This window comes from Lampris incognitus, chromosome 11, assembly GCF_029633865.1.
Source record: "Lampris incognitus isolate fLamInc1 chromosome 11, fLamInc1.hap2, whole genome shotgun sequence".
Classification (NCBI taxonomy): Eukaryota; Metazoa; Chordata; class Actinopteri; order Lampriformes; family Lampridae; genus Lampris; species Lampris incognitus.
The window spans coordinates 30,852,348-30,870,151 of record NC_079221.1 but is presented as its reverse complement, the minus strand read 5'-3'; the positions used below and the strand labels follow the sequence as shown (position 1 = coordinate 30,870,151).

At 44.6% G+C, this 17,804-nt stretch overlaps 1 protein-coding gene across 1 annotated transcript in view; it reads right to left on the bottom strand.

Annotated features, from left to right (window-relative positions):
* Positions 1 to 4,596: 4,596 nt before the first annotated feature.
* Positions 4,597 to 17,804, bottom strand: part of tmem198a (transmembrane protein 198a) — a 38,692-nt gene continuing 25,484 nt past the window's right edge. The window contains exons 5-6 of the mRNA XM_056290071.1: positions 9,939 to 10,246; positions 4,597 to 4,749 (exon numbers count right to left, since the gene is read on the bottom strand). Coding sequence (XP_056146046.1) covers positions 4,597 to 4,749; positions 9,939 to 10,246 — 461 coding nt within the window. The remainder of the gene's footprint in view (positions 4,750 to 9,938; positions 10,247 to 17,804) is intronic.

The window sequence follows — 17,804 nt, the reverse complement described above, 5'->3', positions numbered from 1 at the left end:
TAGTCCCACTTAGGGCAGTCGGGAATTAGACAGCTTTGTGCAACAACTGAAGTCTGTCTGAAGTCTGACTGTGTGCTAGATCTAAACCACAGTCAAAGTCTGTCTTTGTGCAAGCAGCCTCTGATGTCTTCAGTGTCCCTCATCTCTAATGCAGTGGCCTGGTTTCCTGACTTCTCCATATATATATATATATATATATATATATATATAAAACCTAATTTGCATGATTCTGTGTTAGACGGTCTGTTCCTAGTTGAAGTTTATACACATTAAATTACAGCAAGTTGTTTTGTTTTGTTTTTTAAGAGAATGGATAACAAACACAACCACACCAGCTAGATTATAGAAGCACAATATTCATCATATTCAGATCCATATAAATACATGCTCAATAATAATAATCATCATCAACATAATCATAATAATAACAAAAATAATCATAATGATCATAATAAAACAGCATGTGTTTTGTACAAATTTAAGAGGGCATGGTAGGGAGTTGTAGAATTGTCTCCTTTTTCAGTTTTCCTCCAGATTAAAAAAAAAAAAAAAAAAAGCCCATCACATTGTCATTCCCTCCCTGAAATCATCTTCTGCTAACAGCCTTAATTATTATACATCATGAATAGTTTGTCTGTTGATTTTCAACATCATGAGTGGAAGAACCCCAGGTTGGGGGTAAGAAAACAGGAAGCCGACTGAAGTGCAAACCCCCCCTTAGCCAAATCAAATCAACTGATCATACAGCCATTAAAACACATAATAAAACAGTTGTATAGTGTGTACCCCATCAAAGATGAAAAAGAAAACGGATAACAAATAAAATGGAACCAAGTATATGTACATTTAGGGACAATTTACAATGCAGTATATACAACAGGACAGAGTTTCATTTATCCAGCAGTGGTGGTCAAAAAGATCAACAAAATATCCACTAATGGGTGATTCGACGATTAATATATTTACAAAATTTGCCTTCACTTTTTCCTCAAGGGTAAAACAAACAAGGGATCTAAAACTCAGGGTTAGCACATTTATTATGGTAAATCTCCAGACTGGGAGAGTGCTGAGATTAAGAGTTGGACTGCAAAAAGAGACAAAACAATAACAGATAATCCCAGAGCCACCACATGCTGCAGGAAATTAAAAGGGGGGCCAGGGATAATGGAGAGGAGGTGGTGTCTCTCCATAATGGTTGCAACTACAGGAGGGAAATGGTTCACATCCCTTTTTGAAGCCCTTTTCACTAGACAACAGACAGACAGAGAGAGAGAGAGAGAGAGAGAGAGAGAGAGAGAGAGAGAGAGAGAGAGAGAGAGAGAGAGAGAGAGAGAGAGAGAGAGAGAGGGGTTAACGATCGCCGCTTGTTCCACTATGAATGTCAGCCGATGATTCAGTGTGGCCAAGCAGAGTTAAGTCTTTTCTCTTGTTTAAAAGGGAACACTGGATTGGTTCACATATATTACAATTCACTCATGTCACAAGCAGAGAATCGAGTAAAACGCTCGCAGTAAGTTCATTGGAAATGGAGAGAGATGTCCTTCCTCTCGATACCACTGACATCAATGAAAGCCTCACATTTTACATTAACAACCCCTGCGTACAATGGATTGGAACTGTGCTCTGTGCTCCCTGGGGCCATTAAAATTTACATAGCACATAAACCATGTTGCATTGCTGAGAATAAAATACAGACATCATTAGACGCAGAGGTTTTCATACAATAGCAAACAGTAAGAAACATGATGTTTCTCATGCAGTGAAGCGTAAGGGCTAGAACCGGTGCTAAAGCTAGAGCTAAGTCAAGAATGCCTAATGTATTTGAATGTCCAAAGGAATCTTGTTCATCTGAATATCAAAGGTCCAGAACATCTGCTTTCCCAAACAGTAGTAATCACAATGGCCATAACCGTCCAAAAAAATGGGATTTTAACATGATACATTGGAGCTGGACACACACACACACACACACACACACACACACACACACACACACACACACACACACACACACACACACACACACACACACATTTGATTCTCTAGACTTGTGAGGACCCTCATTGACTAGATTCAGTAGCCTCAACCTTAGTATTGACCATCAGAACTACATGTGTACTAACTTTAACCCTTACCCTAACCCTAGCCCAATCCTGATTCTAACCTTAACCCTAAACCCATCCTAATAGACCCTTGAAGAATTAAGAACCGGTTAAAATGCCCTTACTTTGCAAAAATGTCCTTATTATCATGGTTAAAAAGCCACTGCGGTCCTCCCAAATATAGCTGAACACACACACACACACACACACACACACACACACACACACACACACACACACACACACACACACACACACACACACACACACACAGGAGAGATCGTCCGGGAAACGCAGTAGGGTTCTCAGAGTAAACAGTAGAGGGAGCCATCGGCAAGTGCTTTGTTGCGCCACAAGGGCAGATGCAGAACATCCTTTTTATCTTCCTCTTTTCTCTTAGCAAACCTCTTCCTCTTCATAATTTGACCCTTCATCACAACTTAAAGATTCACATTTTTAACTAACATACACATATGGGGTTAAATACATAAAGAAAAGTCATCCTCTGCATACCTTGTGACGAAGTCCCCCTTTCATTGGCCAGTGTTTGGTACGGTCCATCACTTGCCACAGGGCAGATCAAGTGTCCGCACACACAAAAAAAGACCTCCCTAACATTTTAACTGTCACTTACTGTTCACATCATCCTCCCAAGAGACATTCACAATAGTAACCAAATGGTAGGGTGAGCACAATTTCAAAGCAGTAAGATCTGTGCATACTCTCCAAGCAGATGAATGATGATACTTCCTTTTTGGAAACTGGAACATATCTGAGACAAGCAGTAGAAAGAAGTAGGACATGTTTTTATCTAGAGATTCGTCAAGACTCAGGAAAACACTGCTTATCATCAACCAGAGCCAATATGAGGGAAAAAAAACAAAACAAAAAACAAAACAAGTGAACCAAAACATTGCAGAGAAGGTTGAGTGAGAGGAGATGGATTGCGGAGATCAGATGCATTGAAGACATGGCTTTGTCTTTCTTTCTTTTTTCTATTATCTCTTCTCCCAGATCAGCTCTGCAGTTACACAGCTGGTGAGGGCACGGGGGCAGGAGAAGAAATGATTTGGTCAAGTAAGAGAGTGTAACGTGAAGCTCGATCTCCTCTTGGATAAGGTAGGTACTTATCGTAGCGACAAGCCAGGCAGTAAAAGCTCGTCATCTTCCCCCAAAACACACCACTTCAGTAGCTATGCATGAGTGAAAAAGAAAAAAAATGAACAGCGTTTTCTGTGCCAACTAACAGAGCTTTATCATAATCAACCAAAAGCCATCTTTCAGTGGATTTCTTCTATCTTTCCGCTGAGGCCTTTTAATTTTTCCGCCAACACTGTTTCACTGAAGCCAGGCTGGTGTGGTTGGTGGGCATCGGAAGAAGGTCTCGGGCCTCTAAGTCTGGATTCACAGTGCTGCAAGTCAAGACAATGGAAACTTCACAAACGTCACAGAACGACATTTCCACAAAGAAACAGGAATGTCTTTTTCTATTCTTGTTTTTTGTTTTGTTTCTGACAAGAGCATTTTTCACTGTTTTCAGAGTTCCTGAAGCGTTGGTGGAGGAATCCTTGAAGAAACCCTCTTTCAGTAAGCCTCTTAGAGTAAACTAATGTTAAAGGTTTAATCAAAGGCAAAGAAGTTTCCCCGACTCTCCGGAAAGCCACCTTGAGCATTGTGTGTTTGTCTTAAAGAAAAAAAGCCACGTTTTAATGAAGACATAAGAAGAACGATTTGATCCTCCTCAACCACAGGAGCTGCAGCCCCTCTGGTAGAAAAACTTTGAGCATTTTGGGAGTTGCACTTCTGAATTTGCCAAAGTACGTGCAGATTTTCCAAAACTCGAACCAGAAAACAAAACAGCTTTTGCAATAATAATAATAATAATAATGAAGAAAAAAAAACAGCTTTAAATCAAAAGCTCCAACTTATGTTTCAATCACTCCGCTTTTCACTGAGCGGCTGCAGTTTTTCCATCACTTCTTGAACAGATTTGGAAAAGAAATGTCTTAAATGTGGATGGCTGAAATTTGACCATTTGACCGCAATTAAATTCTGTCCCTTCATATAAAGAAGATGAACAGTTACAATTTCTTGCATGCCTGTGTTTATCATGAGTTTTGAGAAACCCCACAAATGGAACCGGGCTAAGTAACTGCAGCGCTCCACTGATGTGATGAGTCCAGTTTCAGATTGAACCTTATCACAGTAGACACATGGAATTTCTATCATGCTAAGAGACAGTTGATTAGGTTGGCACACCAGTGATTAGAATGCAGTTCTTATCTCAGTTTTTGAAATAGTCCATTTGTGCGTGTGTGTATGTGTGTGTGTGTGTGTGTGTGTGTGTGTGTGTGTGTGTGTGTGAGTGCGCGCACACACGCAGACAAGCACAAAATCGCTTTGTAGCTTGGTTTTGCACCAAGGTTTGATCTAGTTTCAATTGCAAATATGTAGTGTGCGTGTATGTGTGTGTGTTTATGCCCATAGCCCCATCTCAGACGCGCGCCAGAGGTCCGCTTGGGGCTGTGAGGGGCACTTGGGAACCACAGTCGTAATCCAGCTCGGCCATACGAGAGCGGCTCATCATGCGACCATGGGAATAGGCCCGTCTGTCCGTCTGTCTGTCTCTGAAACCCCTGATGTAGCTCTGTAAACCAGCACAAAAGGAGAGGGTGAGGAGATGGATTTAAACTGGTAATTCACCAGATCTCATCACTGCAGCTTTGACACGTAAGGGGAAAACTTACAATGATTTATGACTGACTTCACACTTTTCCCCCTTCAGAGTTTTGTCCTCTCAGTCGACAGAGCACAGAACTAAAATCCTCTATGCTCATTAGGGGGGTCTAATAAAGGGCCTGATGTCACTGCTTGAGAGCGCCATGGGGTTTATTATGTGGTCGTACTCGTGTGCATCAGTGTGTTTTTGTTCTGTATTTCAGTACTATGCTGTGTTAAAGAAAGCTGCATTTTATTTGTATCTGCTGTTTCCTCACTGATGACATATAACTTATCTGTTAAAATATGTTTGATGTCAACATCAAATTATTAAAATCAAAACTTAAAAAGGAAAAAAAGAAATGCTTTTATGGAGCATTTTTATCATTATGTCATAAGAGTCATGTGTCAGAATCAGAATCAGTTTATTTGGCCAAGTATTTGTAGGCTTACATATAGAGGGAATTTGACTTCAGTTCCTCCATTACTCTCTATGTACTTAAACAGAACAGACATACAGCTAAAACAAAGACAACAAGGTAAATGTAAACATTTAACTACTATATACAGATATACATGTATATAAAAAGTATACTGCAAAAAAATGACATCATAGCAGGAAGACAATAGCGCAATGGTGCAGAGAGCAAATATGCTGGAATAAATATGTTAGCAGGTTACTTTATATACATGAGGTAGGTGGGCATGACAGAATATGCATGTACAGTAAATACACCGTGCTTAGATTTATTTTGGACAATGATGACATGTTAAAACTGTTTAAATAACACGATACGTTATATAAATAATTTTGTATATAGTAATATATATATCGATCAACCAAAACATGAAAACCATCTGAGACCACTGCCGTCAGGGAATACAGTTGCCATGAAGGGGTGTACTTGGTCTACAACAATGATTAGGTAGGTGGTATGTGTCAAAGTAACATCCACATGAATTCCAGAACCCAAGGTTTCCCAGCTGAACATTGCCCAGAGCATCACACTGCCTCCGCCAGCTTGCCTTCTTCCTTTGGGTCATCATGGGAACTCTGACCCGTCTGTGGCTATGCAGCCCCACACACAGCAAGCTGCAATACATTGTGTTCTGACACCTGTCTATCATAGCCAGCATGAACTTTTTCAGCAATTTGAGCTACAGTAGCTCTTCTGTGGGATCATACCAGAAGGGCTAGCCTTCACTCCCCATGCGCATAAATGGGCCTTTGGCACCCATGACTCTGTCACCGGTTCACCGGTTGTTCTTCATTGGACCACTTTTGGTAGGTACTGACCACTGCATACTGGGAACACCCCACAAGACCTGCCGTTTTGGAGATGCTCTGACCCAATCATCTAGCCATCATAGTTTGACCCTTGTCAAAATCGCTCAGATCCTTACACTCGCCCATTTTTCCTGCTTCCAACTCATCAACTTCAAGAAATGACTGTTCACTTGCTGCCTAATATATCCCATCCCTTGACAGGTGCCACTGTAACGAGATAGTTGTGAGACCAGCTATGTTATATGGTTTGAAGACAGTGGCACTGACAAAAGACAGGAGGCAGACCTGGAGGTGGCAGAGTTGAAGATGCTAAGCTTTTCATTGGGAGTGACGAAGAAGGGCAGGATTAGGAAAGAGTATATTAGAGGGACAGCTCAGGTTGGAGACAAAGCAAGAGAGGCAAGATTGAGATGGTTTGGACATGTGTGGAGGAGAGATGCTGGGTGTATTGGGAGAAGGATGCTGAATATGGAGCTGCTAGGGAACAGGAAAAGAGAAAGGCCAAAGAGGAGGTTTATGGATGTGGTGAGAGAGGACATGCAGGTGGCTGGTGGGACAGAGGAGGATGCAGAAGACAGGAGGAAATGGAAACGGATGATCTGCTGTGGCGACCCCTAACGGGAGCAGCCGAAAAAAATAGAAGTAGTAGTAGATTCACTTACCTGTCAGTGGTTTAAGTGTTTTGGCTGATTGATGGATAATTTAATATTTGTAGGTACAGTGGATGTTCAGTGTTACAGATATATTGCACGGGGATTGTTTCTGACACCGTATGACTAATAAGTGTTCATCAGAGTAACAGCCAGCAGAAAGAAACTGTTATTATATCTGGTTGTTTTGGTGTACAGTGCTCTGTAGTGCCTTCCAGGGGGGAGGAGTTGGAACAGGTTGTGACCAGGTTGTGATGGGTCTGCAGTGATGTTGCTTGCCCGTTTCCTGACTCTGGAGATATGTACATAAGTGCTGAATGGAGGTCAGGTTGGCACCAATGATTTTCTTTGAAGCCCTGACTGTCCACTGTAGTCAGTTCCTATCCTGTTTGGTGGCCGAGCCAAACCAGACAGTGATGGATGTGCAGAGAACAGAGTGGATTATTGCAGAGTAGAACTGAATCAGCAGTTCCTGAGGCAGGTTGAGCTTCCTGAGCTGGCACAGAAAGTACATGCTCTGCTGGGCCTTGTTGATGATTGTGTCTGTGTTGGATGCCCACCTTAAGTCCTGGGAAATTGTGGATCCCAGAAACCTGAAGGTTTCCACAGCAGACACAGTGCTGTTGAGTATGGTGAAGGGGGGGGGTGTTGGGGGGCTCCTCCTGAAGTCCACTGTCATCTCCATAGTTCTGAACGTTGTCCGACTCCAGGTTGTTATGACCGCACCAGAGGGCCAACTGTTCAACCTCCCGTTGGTATGCAAACTCATCACCATCCCGGAGGACGCTGATGATTGTTGTGTCGTCTGCAAATTTCAGGAGTTTAGCAGATGGGTCTCCTCAGGTGCAGTCATTTGTGTAGAGGGAGAAGAGCAGAGGGGAGAGCACACATCCCTGGGGGGTGCCAGTGTTGATTGTCCGGGTCCTGGATGTGATTTTCCCCAGCCTCACCTGCTGCCTCCTTTCTGTCAGGAAGTTTGTTATCCACTGACAGATGGGGACAGGCACAGTGAGCTGGTTGAGTTTGATGAGTAGGACCTCTGGGATTCTGGTGTTGAATGCCGAGCTGAAGTCCACAAACATGATCCTTGAGTATGTCCCTGGAAAGTCGAGGTGTTGCAGGATGTAGTGCAGTTCCATGTTGACTGCATCCTCCACTGACCTATTTTCCTTTTTGGCCAACTGCAGGGGGTCCAGCAGGGGGCCTGTCATGTCCTTCAGGTAGGTCAACACCAGTCTCTCAAATGACTTCATGATCACAGACGTCAGGGTAATGGGCCTGTAGTCATTCAGTCCAGTGATGGACGGTTTCTTGGGGACCATGATGATGATAGTTGAGCATCTGAAGCAGGAGGGGACTTCACACAGCTCCAGTGATCTGCTGAAGATCCGTGCTAAGATGGGTGCCAGCTGGTCAGCACAGACTTTAAGATAGGAGGGTTACATGCCAGATTGTCACCCTTTATGTAACACAGGACAACAAAAATGTGTCTATAGAAAAGATGCAGAAAAAAAAGGAAAAAAAAGCACAGCTCTATACAAAATTACCCAATTTGTCAGGTGTGACACTTGGGTGGGTTATCTTTAAAAATCTTACTTTTGGCTAAAATTCATACGACAATCTCCGATTCCACAATGTTGCTCTATGGCACAGCCCCATCGGCTTTGCTCATGTTGAGATTCATTTGATACGTTGATTTTTCCTAACGGTGATCAAGTTGACTTTGAGGCTCTGAACAGAAACACAACCCTGTGATATGATTTTGCTTCATGAAAGTCAGACTGGGATGAAAAAGCTTCCATTGTCTATCCAAGTGTAAAACTCTTCTTGAATCTATAGTATAATGAACTTTCATTGGCAAAATACATCTCCAAATTGGCTCAAAAAAACTAACGTATTTAAACATTCTGTTAACTCATTTAAAGTTATAGTGGTAGCCATTAAGTCCTCTAACCTGTGTGTTTCCGGCATTACTATTGAAGGATATCAGTTAAAAACAGCAAAGAAGAAGCGTACATTACAGTACAGAAAACTATTTGTACAAACCAGCTGCTGGCCATAAATTATTCTTTTCCAGGGTGGCAAAAGTACATTGGTTATTTGGTGTTATATGCAGCACAGGCTGTAAGAGTGGGCATTATACAACAGTATGAGTTGTATTGTCAAACAGTGTGACACTGTTTTGGAGAAATAACTCCCAGAGGGATTATCAGTCTTGGGGTCCGACACGGTAGAGCCAACGCCATCAAAACAGTGAATGGTGTTGGTTATGGCGAAGCGATCGGGGATTACAGACTATGTTGCTGTGGCAGGCGGGGCATGCCTTGGGGCATTGATTTTGGGGCAGGGAGAATTAGGAGTGCCACATCTGAGGGAAACAGAAATACCCACTTACAATGAAGGTCTCATGTGTGCGAGTTTCAGCCGGCAAATAGAAAAACCCAGGGGGGAAGAGACACACATGCTGGTTGGTGTGTACTGTACGATTATTCATGCAAGTTCTTTGCTTTTAGCTTCTGCAAAATGGATTATTAAAGACTGTGGACTGCCCCTTAGAGGGTTGTTTGAATTGATCCAATGCCGCACAACTAAAGCACTTTCTCGTTGATAAATCTTACACAAGACCAAATTGACTGTCACAGTCACGTCACTATACCGCGCTAGGTTCATAATGAACTTACTGTCATAGATATGATTCTCAGATAAGATTCTCTTATTTCAAAATGCTTTATTAAATAGAAGATGTACACATTGTCTTAACTGATAGCACACTGTTAGTACATGTACTAAATGTTCACACTAACATCATGCATATTGAGATTTGCATACTGTAAGTATGTTGTATGAACAATTCGAACACAGATGTATCGATGTTAGCAAGTGGGCATGGTTTGGGCAGAGTACCTTGCTGTAGGAATGAGGTACATTAACAGGTTTAATAACAATTAATTATATAAGTGCATGTATGTAGGTGAGCATTTCAGCAATCCCAGTACTTACACAATATACATGCGTATTTAGTTATTAAGGAGAACTATTGACTTCTGGGGCTTTGCAAAGGAGGATTTATCTAAGACAGTGGAATTTCCCCAGAAGGGGAATTTGAATTGATTGTACCCAGGGCTTCAAGAAGGTGCAGTGGAGTGTCGACTTTATCACAAGAGTAGATCAGGACCTTACCGGAGAGAGCACATCCCCGTCAAAGCGGCGCACAGGGTTTGTCTTGCGGTGGTAGCCAGGCTCAGTCTGGGGAGGTGGGACTTTGGGCGGCTGGGACCCCTGGGTTTGACGGTGATGTGGGTGGGGCGCCCCCGGGTGGTGGTACTGCGGGTGGTGGTGGTGATGGTGGTTGTGGTTCTTCTGCTTGTGGCTGGGCTTCTGGTTCTGTCGTTTTTTCTTCTTCTTGTTCTCCTTCTCCTTCTTCAACCGCTCCTCCCTTTGGCGGATACGCATGAGCTGAACTCTACGTTGCTGTCGACTCATCACAACTAGGCGAGAAAGAGAGAGATGGAGAGAGCGAGAGAGACAGAAAGAAAGAGAAAGAGATTATCATTTGAAAGACTGAAAAAAAGCCCACACAATAAGGTGGACGGTGAAGTTAGAGAGAACAATAGGGGTTTGGAAGAGAGAGACAGAGGGAGACAGAGAGAGAGAAGTCAGCGGGCGAAGAAAAGAAAAGTTAAGAAGACAAAAACAATGGATAGATCCTGGCAGGAAAGACTGAAGGCAAAAATGATAAATGTGTGAAGGGGTGCAAGACAGCATAAAGTGTCAGAAAAGAGAGAGCGAGAGAGAGAGTGAGAAAGAGAGAGAGAGCCCTGGAAAAAATAAAGAAAATAATAATGGGAAAAAATCTGAGATAGGAGATGGAGCATCTAAAGATGGCAAAACAGCTAGAGAGAGGAGAGGAAGAAGCAAAGGAATGAAGTCTGAGGAGACGAAGAGAGGGAATCTGGCCATTTTACAGGTTCATATTCAAATCCCTGTTTAATCCCAGGGAGAGCTCATCAAAAGCATTTAAAGTGAGTTCAAGCTTAGAGAAGAAAATAAATGATAAGGAATCTGGAAGTAGGAAAACATTCCCCGATTCATGGCTGTTGCCTTCATTCAGTCGACGATTTTCCTCACCGCGTGTACACACAGATTGTGCTATTGAGACTGTTGACATATTGTGGGTAGCAGAGTGTTTTTCTCATTTTCACACCCTCCCCGGCAACAGATGACAAAAAAAATGTGTCTTTCTGTCCAATGCTCATTTCCTCCAAGCGTGTGCATGTTTGTGTGTGTGTGTGTGTGTGTGTGTGTGTGTGTGTGTGTGTGTGTGTGTGTGCACAAGAAAAAGGGAAAAAAAGGGAAAGATTATTTAATCACCCCCTAGGATTTAAATGTCATCATAAATCTGCCTTAATTCATCAAAACGGGTGTGAGCAGCGGTCGGTGTGAGAGGGCCTGTGTGTGTCCGAGTATGTCCATTGTCCATATGTCTATCTGTGTATATGCGTGTGTGTGTGTGTGTGTGATTGTGTATTTTATTTTGAGGTTCATGGTTTGTTTCTTTGTGCCAGGGTGGGCACAGGGGGGTTAGCTAACGAGGCACCATCTGCCAGGGAAAACGCTTAATGATATCCCCCTCTCCTCCTCCAACCGTTCAGCTCCTCTAGACCCTGTGTGTGTGTGTGTGTGTGTGTGTGTGTGTGTGTGTGTGTGTGTGTGTGCGTGTGTTTATAATTGTGTATGTCTGTGTGTGGTGGTGGGGGGTGAGGGGTTTGCAACTTTTATGCGAGAGGTCTTTTGTCAGTGGGGTGAGTACAGAGGAGTTGCTGCTTTTTGTTCTACTGAATTGTAATTGTTGGCAAATTATTTACTGCCTGGATTTATTAACTAAATGTCCTTGATTGCATCTTGGTTGTTGAAGGCTATTGAATGTGTAATGATGGTCTATGTTCACACACACTGCTCTGTTTGTGTGTGTGCGTGCTTACGTGTGTGTGTGTGACTGTGTGTGTGTGTGTGTGTGTGTGTGTGTGTGTGTGTGTGTGTGTGTGCATTTGTGTTCAAATGTGGGGGCACGTATGTCTGTGAGTATGAAAGACAGGTAAGTTTTTGAGTTTATGTGTGCAAAACAGAATGTGTGTGTGTGTGTGTGTGTGTGTGTGTGTGTGTGTGTGTGTGTGTGTGTGTGTGTGTGTGTGTGTGTGTGTGTGCACAAAAGTGAGGGAAAGATCTATTTAATCACATTTAATCACCACCTATTTTGGAGGATCTAAATGTCCTCATAAGTCTGCCCTAGTTCATTAAAACGGGTGTGAGCAGCAGCCGATGTGAGTGCATGTCTGGCTGTGTCATGCATATCCATATCTGTGTGTGTGTGTGTGTGTGTTTGAGGCCCCCCCCCCCCCCCCGTTTTGGCCCATTTCCACTCAGCACCTCCCCCTCTCCTCCCCTGTTAACACCTGCCCCCTGTTTTCTCCTGACGTGGCTTCTTTATTCTCCCTTTCTCTTATGCTCTCTTTCGCAGGGGTCCATTTGTTTCACACTAACAAGGTTGGTGATAAGGACACCAAAGCCTTTTTCCCCATTCATCATTTCCCGCATGCACACCGGGCTTGCATGTCATAATTTGTTTTATCAGAGTCAAAAGATTTATTTTCCGCACCATAACTATATGGTAGCTTACTCTGAGAGTCTGTCATCTGAACAGTTGTTTTTGCTTTCTTGAAAGATACTTTGAGGTGAAATTTAAGGAGAGGGGTTGGTATTCTCTATTAACACATTCCCTCTCTCCCTCTCTCTCTCTCTCTCTCTCTCTCTCTCTCTCTCTCTCTCTCTCTCTCTCTCTCTCTCTATAGCTCACATCCCTCAGTCAAGAGTTTTTAGCCCAAAGAGAAGGAGAAGAAGACCATTGTTGGCCCCTATCTATGGCAACTACCATGCTTAGCGTATATGCTTACACATGAATACATATGTATTTGGTTTTCTGATATTCTCTCTCTCTCTTTTGCTGTCTGTCTGTCTGTCTGTCTGTCTGTCTGTCTGTCTGTCTCATTCGCTCTCTCACACACACAAATGCAAACTCTCATACTACTGCACACTTTTGATAATTCAGCCAAAAAGCTTCCTCTATCTCACTGCCCACACACGTTGACTGGAAGCCACAGCAGCTTGTGGTTTTATCCCATTATGAGGGGGCCATGTGTGACTCCTTCTAAAGCACTGTATAACACCCTGTGCATGCCCCCAGTCACTGAAATTAAATGTCTGTGTATGTGTGCCTGGGAACGAAGGAGACAGAGAGAAAGAGAGATATATTTAGTGAGTGAGTGACAGAGTGTTAGTGTGAAAAATAATAACTGAGTGAGTGAGTGAGTGAAAATGTGTTGATGCATCAGTGCTGCAGTTGCTCTGTAATTATGTGTCAGAGGAAGTGACTGTGAGAAAAAGAGACCTAGTCACTCTCCCTCTCTCCCCATGCGTCTCTTCGTCTCTTCCTGCATGTGTGTTTATGTGTACGTGCAAGTGTGTGTTCATGCAGTCTGTGTTGTGGTTTCTCCCAGAACAGACTAAGCGTGTTTTTCTGTAAATAACACATTCTGCTGACACAGCTCGCATTTTTGTGTTGTCAGATACGCACACGCGCGTGCATGTGTGTGCGCGCGCACAGACTCACACACACACAGACACAGACACACACACAGCATGTCCCAGCTCCCTAGTTTCCTGGAGTTTTGTACTTGTGATGGCTTTGCCTTTTAGTAAAATATCACTCGGATGGATTTGTTAGACTTTGTAATTGTGGGACATATTTATAGTTGGGCTGTTTGGGATCAATATTGAAAGAGGGCTTCTATTATTGTGTATTTCTGTAGACACATCAAGTTCAAATTATTAGAATAAACAAATGTTAATTTTGGGGCAAGTTATCTATTTATTTGAAACTGGATTTGGGTTGAATTTGATGTACAAGGTTCAGTATCCCTAGTTAAACACACAAAGACTCACGGTGGAAAATGAATGTACATTGTGGCAACATCTGTAAAATTAATTGCAATGTCATGTTGGACATTGCAAAGAATTAACAGCCTGGTTTGTCTTTATCTAAAAAAACAAACAAAACATAATTGATATTTCTGATGGAGCCAAAAACTTTAGGTTACTTCCGTAACCCCGGTTCTCTGAGTAGCATGAGTGAGATGTCTCACTATGGGATATGCCTCCTCGCGTATTCACAGAAGCACTTGTACCATTATGCCAGCCCTGATTGACTGGCAGTCATGATGTCTGCGTTAGAGGGCCCTGCGCCTTATATGTGATTGACACAGTGTCACTTCACCTGTCATTCAAAACAAGCACATCTCTTCTCGCTTCACCCTAGCAGCAAGAAGGGGGGTCTGGTGAGACATGTCATCCATGCTACTCAGAGAACCAGGGTTACGGAAGTAACCTAAACTTCTCTTCCGTAGCATTCATTTCTATGTCTCACTATGGGATATGGAGACTCCCGTATTGCCAGACAAGCTTATCTCAATGACTGACCACTAGCCCCCCCTCACGAAGGAGTGTGTGGATGAAGCAGGTCCACTGACGAACCCACACTCAGCACTCACTCAGTGCTGCAGCACAGATATCCTGGACAGAGACCCCCCCCCTAAACAGGGCCCCCGTAGAGTGTGCCCGCAACCCAGTTGGAACCTGAAGGCCTGAGCTGGAGTAAGCCAGCGTGATAGCATCCACTATCCACTGAGAAAGAGTCCTTTTTTGGTGATGGGCTTGCCCCTGTGGGGCTTAGCCCAGGACACAAACAACTGATCCCCTTGCCTGAGGGCCCTTGCTCTCTCCACATAAGTGTGTAAAGTGCGAACTGGACACAAAATACTATGCAGCCGCTGCTGCTCCGCAGAGCTGTGAGGAGGTGACTGAAAAGCTGTCAGGTCCAGTGGCAAGCATAGATTGACCACTTTAGGGACGAAAGCAGGATTAGGCCTCAAGGTCACCCCAAGGTTCCCAGGGGTGAACTGCATACAAGCAGGATGCACAGACAGAAGGTGAAAACCACTCACACTTAACTGTAGCCAAAGCCAACAACAAGATCACCTTAAGAGACAACATTTCCATGTCTATGTGTTTCAGTGGCTCAAAGGGATGACTGGTGAGGGCCTCCAGAACTACAGTCAAATCCCAGGAGAATGACATAGGCTTAGAACTGGGTAACAATCTCTGTGCACCCTTCATAAGCCGAGAAACAAGGGGATGCTGGCCTGCAGGCTTACCATCAAAACCGACATGGCAAGCGGAAATAGCAGCCAAGTAAACCTTGACAGTAGAAAATTTCTTCGTCTTGTCAATCAAGTCTTGTAGAGAGGACAAGATTGCACCAACCGAACATTGAAAGGGAATGTCCTGTGCACTAGCACAACATTCCTCAAACACTCTCCACTTACAGCCATAAAGGGACCTGGTGGATGATGCTCTGGCATTCTAAATCATATTAATAATACTCTGTGATAGTCCAGTATGTCTTAAATTAAACCACCCACGGGCCAGGCCTACAGGGCGAGCCACCTTGGGTGGGGTGAAATATCTGCCTGTGCACCTGAGAGGAGATCTCTGCACAGCGGGAGGCACCACCGTCAACTGCAGATGAGCTGCTTCACTTCTGCCAGCCAATGCATGGATGGTCAGTGAGGGTGATCAGAATCAGGGAAAGACGTTCCTCCTGCACCCTGAACAATGTCAGGGAGATCGAGGCCAGTGGGGAAAACGTGTATAGTGGAATACGTAAAGGGGATTCCCTCTGGACAAGAGGTCTGCACCTAAATTCTGAATCCTGAGGATGTGCGTCGCTCTCACAGAGAGGAGATGCGCATTGCTCCACAGTATCAATTTGCGGTGCCAATATGTGCATTTACTGCTCTGCCTTTGAAAAGACCACCCTAGCCCGATAGGCTGGCATCCGTTGTCACTACTTTCCTGGCCGATATTGTGCCCATACGCACACCCTACGTCAGAAGAGACAGCTGTTTCCAAGGACGAAGCGCGAGAGCACATGACGCAGACAATGTAACCCCATGGGGTATGTGGTGCACGGGGCCCAGTCTCAGAGAAGTCACCCAACACTGGAAATCCCTCATGCACAGCCTGCCCAGCCTTACCACCAAGAGCGTTGATGCCATCAGTCCCAATAACCTGAGACACAGACCATATGTGACCTGTTTCATTACGTCAAAATGCGCCAGAGTGGACCTGGATGTGTCCACTCTCTTGGCTGACAAACAGGCCGTGTGGGTGAGCGAATTCAGTGTGATACCCAGAAAAGATATGTCCCGTCTTGGTGTTAATACACTCTTTTTCCTGTTCATCACAAACCCCAGTTCGGTCAGGTGTGCCAACACAATGACCGTGTATGTAACCGCCTCCTGCTCCGAGTGTGCCAGCAGCAGCCAGTTGTCTAGATAGGTGGCTAAGCGGACGCCTCGCTCCCTGAGGGGAGCTATGGCCACCTCGACACATTTCACAAACACACTCGGTCTCAGTGACAGGCCAAATGGGAGTAGTAGGTACTCATACACAGTGTCCTGAAATGTGAACCTTAAATATTTCCTGCGAACCAATCGCCCGGGTGCACCAAGGGTATCAGGGCTGTGTGTGTGTGAGCATGTGAAACTTGTATCTCCTGAGATACTTGATTAAAGTACGTAGGTCCAGGATGGGAGATGAATGCCACCCCCCCTTCTTTGGGGCCAGGAAATACCCCGAATAGAGACTTTCTACCCTCTGCCTGTGTGGCACTATTCGTATGGCGTTTTTGTTTAACAAGCCAGATATTTCTTCCTGTAACACTCGGGCTGACTCTCCCTCAGCACAAGAAGCAATAAAGCCATTGAAATGAGGAGTTGCTGTGGCAAACTGAAGTCTGTAGCCCCTAGCTAGTGTCTTCAACACCCATTTTGACGCTTTTAACTGTACGACGCTACCCCTTAGCGGCTGACAGTGGTCGGTACACCCGGGTGCTACTGCGCATGCACAAACTGATAGACTTGGGACAGCTGCCCTAGGCTGTTTCACCCCAGGGAGGGCACTGGCCCTCTCTGGTGGTGTTATAGGGGGAAACACTATGTTTTGCAACTTTGTGCGTGTTTTTTTTTTTTAATGCAACACTGTGCCCTTGGCTGTGTGCCTGAATGCGTCAGTGAATGAACATTTATTTTCACTGTATGTGTGAATGCTTATGAGACTTGAATGTGGCTTTGAACAATCCCACATTTGAACTGAGTCTCATCTCCTCTTGGCTGGGATGCACAAACTGAGCTCCGGGCCCACACACTGCCAAGAGAGGATTGGCACTGGGTGATTCCTCCCCTGACAAACTGGAAACCCTGGACTGCCAGGGAACAGGGGACGACTGGTACGTCCGCTAGCAGTGGGGTGGACTGCTAAGACGCCTTCTTCCTCCACTTGACCTGCTGAGTAGGAGCTGGGGCCAGCTGACCAGTCTGGGCGGAGAGGGGTTGGAGGGCTTTTTAGGCCGAGTAGTTTTGGCGTCGGGGGGTCTGATGGGGGTCGGAACAGGTACCCAAGCCTTGGGTTGTTTAGGGATGTGGAAAGCAGGGGGGCCACTTCTGGAGGTCACCTGGGCAACAGTCTGCCTGGGGGGCAGCTGCACTGCTGCTGGATTTTTCCGCGGGAGACAGAGCTGTAAGACTTCGTCTTCCTTTTTCTTTGCCTTGCATCTCTTTTGCATGGAGTGAGAGCGGAGCCAAATATGCCACCATGAACAACTGGGATGTCCAAGATGTCCTCCTTTTCTTTATCCGACAAGTTTGTCAGACTGAGCTATCTTGCCCTCTCCTGCAGCACCAACGACATACACTTCCCTGCAGCCTGGACAGCGCAGCACTGGACACGTAGACAGATATCTGCAATCGTGGTGAATATCATCCCACATGGAAGCGTGAGGTACCCCGGACATGTCATCGGAAAGCTCCGCTTGGTAGGCCGATAACATGGAGGTGACACTGAGTGCTCTCATCATCAGTGCTGCTGCCTTGT